Source organism: Solanum dulcamara, chromosome 4 (genome assembly GCF_947179165.1).
Source record: "Solanum dulcamara chromosome 4, daSolDulc1.2, whole genome shotgun sequence".
Classification (NCBI taxonomy): domain Eukaryota; kingdom Viridiplantae; phylum Streptophyta; class Magnoliopsida; order Solanales; family Solanaceae; genus Solanum; species Solanum dulcamara.
The window spans coordinates 6,259,172-6,269,347 of record NC_077240.1 but is presented as its reverse complement, the minus strand read 5'-3'; the positions used below and the strand labels follow the sequence as shown (position 1 = coordinate 6,269,347).

The window sequence follows — 10,176 nt, the reverse complement described above, 5'->3', positions numbered from 1 at the left end:
TTTACAACAGGTCAAAGAAGGTGCAAGATAGCAAAAACGATTCACAAGATAGAAAACAACAAACAATATTCATCAATCAGTGTGAAACCAAGGAAATTTTTGAGCGTTTGGACATTAATCAATCAACTGTGACCAAAAATAAATTAGTTGGAGTCCGGTAAAGTTGAGTCTGTCCTATTCCGATAAATCTCATTCCTGTTATAAGTATTAGTCTGCAATAGTAAATTTGGTCTAACCTCACACTTAACTAACATACAAGTTTCATCTCAACAAGTTTACATTGGATTTCCATGTCATGGAAATCATTAAGAGTCCCATGCGCAACCCAACAAAGTAAATTGGTGAATCCATTATACAACTATACCAGAAGCCAAATCTACCAAGCTCTAAGACAGGGACATCCAAAATCCGCCTTGTGATATGCAACAAAGGCGTATGACAATTTCTGTGGATCCATCAAATGGCGAGGCTTCGATTATGATGTACATCATGATGGCCAAGTTGACAGATAACCAGAAATTTCGCCAAAATAGCTTATGTGGACCTATACCAAAAAACTCACACCATATATTGCATGCCAACCTGCACTAAATGTGAATGTGGTACACTCAAATTGGCGGTTCCCCTCCTGCTATTCTTTCTCAAGAAAGCATAAAAATAATTTATGATAAGCTTCTTAATGAACCATGAATTCTTCCTTGCCCTAATATCTCCATGACCAAGAAGATAGACCACACCAGATTCTTTGGCCTTGCGTATGAATGAGAGCTCCTTTTCAAGGGATTGCTCTGCCTCAGACACTAACGACTCAGAGGAAGTTCCAGGTTTCAGCTCTTCTGAAGTGCTTTCTTCCATAACTGCCTTTCCTGTGTCCCTAAAATCAGCTAAGAGAGGAATGCCTAGCGAATAAACACTTCCATTCGGAGCTACAAGGACCCTTGAGAAGGAGTACTCTTCTTCAGAGTCTGAACCATCACCATCACTTTCAAGTGATCGCTCCTGAGCTTCTCTGCGTATGAACTTCTCGAGACTTTCAATGAGCAGTTGCTCAAAAGTGTGGTGATTTTCTTTACGAGCATCCTTGTACCCATATCTGTAGATCCAAAGTTTTGGACAGAGAAATTAGTAGCCAAGTAACCTTAGATGCACATCAGTTGCAGAAGAGAAAGCAAATATTACGACAGAAAACTGTTGACATTTATAAGCATCCAAAGCATAGGAGGTACGAAGATAAGCTGGTTGTTTAGCCATTGTTTCTTTGAAGAGAATAATTAACCATCATGCACATAGGTGCTACCCTAAAGATTAGGAAAGTTTCAGCTTCTCAAAGGGTAACCATCTGAACATACATATTGATTTAACCATCTGTCATGCAACAGTTTTAATTAAAGTTGGTCTCAAGATTGGTGCAAGAATTTATACTTATTCAAGCTACCTTTAGTCACGTGAGTTGGTCTTTGTAGCGAAGGTACTAGCAAAACAGGGAAATTTAGTTTTACCTGGCAACGCAACGGAATATGTGGTAGCTTCTGGGGCAGACTCGCCGGAACAGGAACCTTTCATTCTGTGGTACAACTGGAAGAGGAACATACTTTATACAAACAAAAATGATCATAGAATGCACAGCAGGTAGAGTGGTGAGAAAATGTCCAAATATGGCCGGTATTCCCTTTGCTAGTTCATTGTAAAGCAAGCCAATTCCAGGAGCTCTTATAGTTCCAAGGTTGGGGCCCAATTCGCGCAACAAATCCATAGACATCTTTTGCTTGACTTCAGTTTCATACTTCAGCTTGCTTCCATAATTCCAGATGTACATAATCAGGAACAAGACAACAGCAAAAACAAGTATAATCCAACTTCCATCTCCCACATTCCATAAAACAGACGAGAAGAATGTTAACTCCAATCCCAAGAAGATAATGATAAAACTTAGCACAATTAAGATGTTGATCTGCCATATCAGAAGCATAACAATCGTAACCAATATTGTTGTCATCATCATCACTCCAAGCTCTGCTATGGCTGTCAAACAGGGTATGCATCAGAAATCAACAAGGCGGTCTATAAATCATTTGATGAACACTTGGAAGCACCCTAAGTTTTTCATCATCAAAGACACAACTCTGAATTGAAAAACAAAATTTACAAGATGTTTTCACCTACATACCATAGTTCTTCATAACAGAGGTAGGTTAAGTTTCTTCGTGAACAAATGAATCATTGTACATTTACTACATACTTCAAACAGACTCTGCCGCAAAAGAATATGTAGAGCATCTGATGCGGGAGAATTAGGGTTTACAGTGACAACAAACCAGCATTTTCGTCAAGCAGTTTACAACTGTTCCCTGTCATCTTCAATTTTTGGAATTGATAAAGAAAGTTGAAAGATAAAATTAAAATATTGAAAAATAGTAAAACACTATAGCTTTTCACAAATGAGTTTGAAAACACACTGCATTCTGAGGGTTTTAATTCCGAAACACCAGACAAATCAATGTAATAACAAGTTAACAAGATGGTAAAAAGAAATTAAAATAGTGATAATTTAATATAGGGTAAGGCTGCATACATACTACCCACCCCAGACCCACCACTTGTGCGATTACACTAGGTATGTTGTTATTGTTGTTGTTATAGTAGTGAGCATTTTATATAACAAAAGCACAAAGATTTCACAGTGGCTAGCTCTGGAGACAAATCAACAAGATGGTATATGGACAAGGTATTTCAATTTTGTATCTACCAACTTTCAAACATTTATCAGAAAGCTCCAAGTGCACATCACGGCAAACATTAAGTACTAAGGTAACAGAGGCAATCAGCAAAGAAATTGTAAGTTCTAAAGACAATAGGATTACCATAAGCATTTCCAATCTCATATATACTTGAGATAGTGCAGACCAACACCAAAGACAGCGCCAGAAGAAACCAGTTCATGACTGGAATATAAATCTGACCCATGAACTTCCGGGACGTATGAACGATCTTGAGGCGAGGGAAGCAGCCTAGAGCGGCAGATTGTTTTATGCAAGAAAAAGTCGCTGTGGTCATTGCCCTACTGGCAATTAAAGCAGCTATATTGGCAATCAAGAAGACAGGCCAGAAAGCTCTACCTGCATATAATTGCAGAATTTCACCCAACGAATACTTTGTCTGTGTGTCTTTTTTATATTCAGAAACGCATCTGTAATAATGAAAACTACACATGATCATGATACTTCTGTTTCCATATATATTGTCACGTCTCCCATTGTTATTCTCATAATTTTTCCAGAGTTAATTACAAATAAACAAGATGTTCTCAGAGTGAGTGCTACAGGACTAGAAATTTACTTGGCACAGAAGAGAAGAAAGCTTGTGTTGTGTCGGCATGATTCTCCATCAGGTAAGCAGCTTGACCAAGGTATCCCAATAGAAGGCACGGAAGCACAAGGAACATAAATGTAAGCTGCAAATTAAACAACATTCTATAATCAATAACTATATCTGCCAAATTGAACATCTTAAGTGACATAAAAGAGAGACGCACGGTTATGTCCTAAAAATGCACGGATCTATAGTATTATACCCCCTTCCTACCAAAAAGAAATGTGCATACCTGAACTGATCTCACAGAAAAATAGCAAAGGTCTGCAAACATTGCCTCAGAACCTGAATTTCAGAATTGGTGATCAGCTGTATATCCAAGAAAATATATAAAACGAGAACAGGCTTGATGGCAAAATCACAAACACAACCTATCCTAAAAACTCAAAAAGAAGATACTACGACACAAAAATTAATGGGCGACGCAATAAACGAACGCAAAGAGGCATTTTATTCGTCTTTTCCTCACAAATCAACACACTAATAAGAAGACAAGCTTAATTTTTACAACAGATTCTGTTGCATATGAAAGCTTGACCTAGAGTTTTAACCTTTAAAATAGTTAGAGGACAAACAGAAGTGCATATGGCTCTGGAGACCCTTACTTAAAAGGCTTCACGGTCTACCAACTCAGTGGTTCTATATTATTAAATCTGCATTATGCATGCAGGTTTGGACAAGAAAAGGAGAGAAATGACTTAGAGATGTTAACTTTCATACCCTACAATGGAAATGAGAATACAGCAACGGACATAAGCTTATTGAGGAGATCCGAAAGATATTCAAGATGAAATTTGACCAAACACCACATTAGGAAGTGAAATGATAATGATAAATGTTCCACACATAGCATGACTTGCACAGGCAAAATCATTTGTTAGACTTCTAGTTCAAGTGGAATCTGCAAAATGTACTCATCAGTGTCCAAGGAAACAACTTAAAAGGCATCCATATCCAAGGGCCGATTTTTCCCAAAACTAGAGACAAGTTCATGCTAAAACACTATTATAAAGGAAAATCTCTGAGCTGGCAGACTTTTGGTGATTCAACATCAAGCAATATATGTGAGTTCCAAAACTTTACTTCTTCAGTAACAGACAAATTAGTAAGCCGCTTCACCCTGCAAATACCTATGTGCCCTAGCCCCTCGTACACACACACACAAAATCTCAATTTTTTTCAGGGTTACAGTGACACTGTTTAAATTGAACTCCCTGAGGGAAGGGGGGGGGGGAGAGAAAATAAGTAATAGATGGATTAAAAATGATTTCTCAGTAATAAGTTTGCAGGAAAATATTTATGTAGTGACATGCAAACACATATCATGCTGGGCTAATATGCAAGAAAATAAGAAGTCCCAACATACGGAGAGCAAGCTCAACGTAGCATACATCAACCTTCTTGACTCAACTCAATTAAACCCCAAGCAAAAGAAAAACACACAGAACAAGCCCTTTAGTTTTCTGCCAATCAAATTTCATCAGCTATCAAAAAGAATCAGTTCACAGGAGTCTACCTGTTGCACACAAGAGACAACCACCAAGAGAGTACCAGGCCTTTGTTGAGTTGCGCTTGAAATAATAGTATATGTGAACAGGATTAAATGCCCTCCAAACACGAGAATCATACTTAATGAGGTTGTAGACACCAATACCACCCAGCGAACAAAACCATATAAACAAAGCAGGACCAACTACAAGACCCACTTTACTTGTCCCATATTTCTGTACGCTGAAGAGAATTACAAGATATGCCACCGAGATCATCACTACTTGATCTGCAAAAGAAACAAAATCTAAGAAACTTGAAACAAAAAGGGCTTAAAGGTGCACAATTATAAAAGAGTGGATGGAATTCATTTTCTCGTCTGATTTTAGAAAGTTAAATAACATTGCAGATTAAGGTTTAGCAGTTTTATAACATTATAGTCAGGTAGAGCCTTGGAGCATCAGTAAAGTTAGTTGTCCAGATTCGACCCACAGAATTAGCCATTGATGCTCGATCCGGATCAAGGTAGGTCGTTTACATCACGCCCTCTTAGCGTGCGGCCCATCCCCGGACACTGCATGAACACAGGAGGATGCTTGGTGCACCGGGATGCCCTTGTTTAATGTTTGTTGGCCCAGGTTATCAGATCTTCAATTTTACCAGCTAGCCTGATAAACTAACAAGAATCCTCTTCACAACCAAATTCACTGAGCTATGTGACACTAATTTTGCAATTATAATTATGGACTTCATCACCACTAGATGCAAAGAACATATACTTAAGAGAAATTGGGCAGCATCAATCCCACATCAAACTACAAAAACATTATATATGGCCATCCAAAAATAAAAGGCTAGTAAAAACACTACATCATCACATAATTAGGCCAACATTAAGGTCATGACGGCAATATCACATATCGCACGCTTAGTCTTTCTTTAGCAATCTTACTTGTAACACAATGCAACATGCAACATAATCATAAAATCCTTCAATTACTGAGCTAGGTGATGGCAATGAGGTTTACATCTCGTTGCACGTAGACTATCAGAGTATAAAGCAAATTTGAATCATTTCTTGTTTAGCTTGTGTCATCTTTGCAAAGAAATCTTACCTTCTATATATAGTTCAATTGTAACAGACGTCTCTAAAGGGGTGGTATAGTGGAAAGTATGAGCACATCATTTTGTAGGACTGTTTCAGTTTGTGAAGCTTTTAGATCAATAAAAAATGGAAACTCTGTCTATTTCATGAAGTGAACAATATTGTACAGATAATATTACCTTGCTTAACGCCAGAAACTCCAACTTTTAAGCCACCAACAGCAGACATTACTGCATCAACAATAGTTTAAAACTAACATTAAGTAAAAAAAGAGAATTAAGGAAGGCTAATTTATACAGAAGAAAAAGATCCCAGAGGACCATAATACGGCAACCATCCACTTCTCAGAGCCAACAAATTTTACCTGACATAGCAGGTGTAACAACACCATCAGCAATCACCATTGAAGTGCCAGCAAGAACTAACATCAGAAGCAGCTTTTTCAATGTCAATGAAGCTTCTAGTCTTTCTTTTATTTTTAAAGACCTCTCAAGTTCTGGAGATGGCACCTTCAGTCTAAAGCTTGATATTCGAGCATCTGATCGAAGTTGATTGGGGAGAAGATTAACCTTTGCATGCCTACAAAGCAATGAGTACAAAGCAAAGGTACCACCTGCAGTTATTAACCAACTAATTGAATAAATCAGAAGACACAAAACATGAAGTGTGATGTGGTAAGTGTCGTGAAACAATTAACCAAGTTTAAATGTTAGCTTACCTTCACCGTCATCATTGGCCCAAAGAACAATTAGGACATATTTAACCAAGGGAATGAGGATTAGGGTATATAAAACAAGAGATAATGCACCAAGAACATCTTCATTGCCATTGACTGGGGCCTTACTAAACATCACACTAAATGTATACAAGGGACTCGTTCCCACATCGCCAAAAACAACTCCAAGAGTCTGAAAGGCCAATAGGATTGTTCTACCCACTGAGACATCCTGCAAAATACACACAAAATTTAGTTAATTCTGCATCTGTTGTGCAAAATCAAAATCTACTAAGTTTAGCCAAAACAGAAGTCAAATAAAAACCATCATTCTCTGGAAAGGACCTTTGCCGAATGAAGCTAACAGAAAAAGCAGTGTTGTCAAAGGCTTGTTTGAGGCATGCTTAAGCCCTGAACAAGGTGCAAAATAGGTAGGCGGGCGCTTCGTTTCTCTTAGGCAATGCTTTAGTTCAGGCACCAAGCCGCTAAGGCTTAAGTCTCATCAGTGATTGCCCAAAGGCTATGTATTGAAGAAGACAGCACTACATAATAACCATTTCAGTATTTCTTTTATGTAAATAACTGTTGTTTATGTTTATTCTTATTTTATTGTATTAAATGTATTTTTTATTGTCCTCTTCAATTGACCTTTTTTCAATTAATGCCCGCACTTAATTTGCTCTATATGGTTTTCAAGTATAATAATGCTGAGAAGAGGAACGATTAAACAAAGCCAAAAGCAAATAAAAGGTGAAGGTTCTCAAATTAAGTATATCCCTGCTCAGTGGTTGACGCGGTCAAGAAACATAGGTGGTGCTTGCTTCAATATTTTGAAGTAGAGTGTTTTGCCCCAAAAAAGATACTATTATTTGTAAAAATTATTTTTCAACCACAATACGAGGAAAGAAATAACTATCAGTTTTTAGGTGGCATTGCTTCAAAATTTGAAGATGAAGTTTTGCACAAAAAAAAAGAACAAGAAATTGGAGAAGAGTCTTTTTCAAACAGATGTTAAAAAAGAAAAATCAGTTTGTCCCGAAAAAATTAGTGCCTGACTTGGTATTGGCTCAAAAGCAGCTTTTGCAAAAAAATTGTAAAAGAAAATTTCCCAAAGTTGTACCCAACATTTTGAAGCAAATGCCAACTTTAGAAGCTTGTAATAACTAATCATTTTATAAATTTGTTTAATAACGGTGGTGTCTGGTCCAACTTTATGCACACCTCGACTATTCCTCCGGGTACTTGGTACCTCCCCTAGCATAGGTAAAAAGTAACTTTATCCAACAAGGCATGGGCAAATGGCAGAAATTGGGATTTGAACTTGGTCCCCAAGATTTCACTCACTTCATTGACCGTTAAGCCTCATCCTTGAGTGCATCATTCTAAAATATTTGTTATTAGTGCCTGACTTGGCCCAACGTGATTAGCTAGTGTTAGCTCATGCGTGAAGCATTACCACTCATCTTGTATACAGTACTAGCTTGTAGATTCTTGACCCCGTTTGTGCCTTGATTTTAGCATAGTTTGCTGACAGCAACATTTTTCTTTTTATAAGATTTGCAGGCAGCAATATTGTCAGACCACTTACTGCAAGATGCTGGATTTCAGCCATTTCTTCTGCCTGAAATAATTAGTCCTCTACACACAGCTTCAAGTTTGAGGATTAGTCATTTCACACCTTATTTAGCCTAGTCTCACTCTAGATTGAAAATGTTCTCTCTAACAAGAAGGTAACTAAAGTTCTTCTAATTGCTACAAAGCTATTTCACGTCACTCATGGTAACTGGTATAGAAGCTATATCAAGCCATGGCCGGAAGTGAACTTGGACAAAGGGCAGTAGCTTAGTCAAAAAAAAGTGAAACTTCCTGACAAACTAAAACAACACTAAGTGAAAGATTCTCATGATTAACGGCCACAAAGCAGACAAGATTTTCATTTGATAACATGAAATTTATTGGCATTGGAAACCTGTAAAATGAATGACTAAAAGAGTGCAAAAATTTAGTGGGAGTGCAAAGTTTCAGTAGCTGAAGGAAATGTCAGCTTTGCAGATTTAACTGAGAACATTGTTATCAATAGAACTGGAGGAAGGAGATGAGTGCTTCTCTGATTACTAAGAAAAGAGCTAAGCATGCACCTAGATCCAGTTCAACAACTTTGTCTGTTCATTCCTTCTTATAACAAACTTGAGTTTCATGCTACTTTCTCTAAGCTCGACTAGCCCTTTCTGTCTGTTCGAGTCCTTTAAATCTTCTGTTTATCTACCTCTAGTACATCAGATGAGCATCAACAGACTCCACATTTCAGTTCATTCTTTGATCTCACAGCAAATAAATTGAATAACAAGTTGATCATGGAAGGAAAGAACAACAGTACAAAGTAGCACCAGCTGCTGGCTATACTAACAACATTAGTAAAACTAACTTCAACTTTCCATTTTTTCTGCGTTATCAATCCCGAATGACATTGGCCAAAATAGAGCGAATGGATATATATATAGCAGATCTCAAATAGTTTACTATTAAGACATAATTATTATTGATGTAATAGTTTGGAAAGTATAAAGCGATAGCATAAGAAAAGCTTCTAGAAAATTAGTAGGACTACTACTAGCAATGCGAATTAAAGAAATTACCGAAAGTTCACCTCAAAGTCATTCTTTTGAACACCGGGAACTTCAAGAGCTTCGACATCAAACGAATCAATACGAGGACCAGTACGGATCAGTTTCTGCTCCGCATTATACTCATCATCAGAGTCCAGTTCCATGCCATTTCGCGGTGTCAAATCGTCATCCCCATCCACAGTAACGCGATCACCACTATCGATATCTGAATCGTCCTGGGCCTGAAATACCCACCGTGATTCAATCGAGTCCATAGACGTTAATCCGCCATTTTCCCTATCCCTTTCCCTCTCTAACCCCTCGTCCGTCATCTGAAAACCACTGTCAGGCCTCGATTTCTTCAATCAACGCAAGTGAAAAGTTCCTCCTACGAGTATGTATATTAGTATATTTACGCATTTATTATGTAATATTTAAAGGCAATAGTGTAGAATTGCAGGTGTAGCTTGGAGAGTACGATGAATCGAAACCCTAGGAGTTGAGAAGGGATTGGGTGAGATTCTGAAAACCAAAGATTTTTGCAGCTGTGTCTTTGGTATTTTGCTTTGAATGGATCGAGCAGTGATGGAATACGTGGGTGGCAAGTGGCAACAACCTTTTTGCAACAGCCAACGCGACTACCACGGATTTATTTTTAACGGGTAAAATTTGGCTAGATTTTGATGAGAGATACATTTTTCGTGGATAAGAAAGGTATTTTCTTGTGTTTTATTTATAGTTTGAAAAAGGATCAAAATTATTTTTGAATTATTTAAAATAATTTATATTTATTCTTCATTTATTTTTGAGATTAAAACTATTCTTGCCGTTTTTGATTTGGACCGCCCTTTAAACGTTATCTTTGCCACAGGACCTGACGTGGTAGTCCATCT

The 10,176-nt window shown here is 37.6% G+C and overlaps 1 protein-coding gene across 1 annotated transcript; it reads right to left on the bottom strand.

Annotated features, from left to right (window-relative positions):
- Positions 1-147: 147 nt before the first annotated feature.
- On the bottom strand, positions 148-9,956 carry LOC129885789 (potassium transporter 7-like). Its single transcript, XM_055960208.1, has 10 exons — positions 9,325-9,956; positions 6,681-6,909; positions 6,327-6,575; positions 6,142-6,192; positions 4,886-5,146; positions 3,602-3,654; positions 3,337-3,451; positions 2,862-3,116; positions 1,500-2,022; positions 148-1,093 (listed from the first exon to the last, which is right to left on the bottom strand). The coding sequence occupies exons 1-10, from the start codon at positions 9,613-9,615 to the stop codon at positions 559-561; spliced, it is 2,562 nt and encodes an 853-aa protein (XP_055816183.1). The 5' UTR covers positions 9,616-9,956; the 3' UTR covers positions 148-558.
- Between the last annotated feature and the right edge of the window lie 220 nt (positions 9,957-10,176).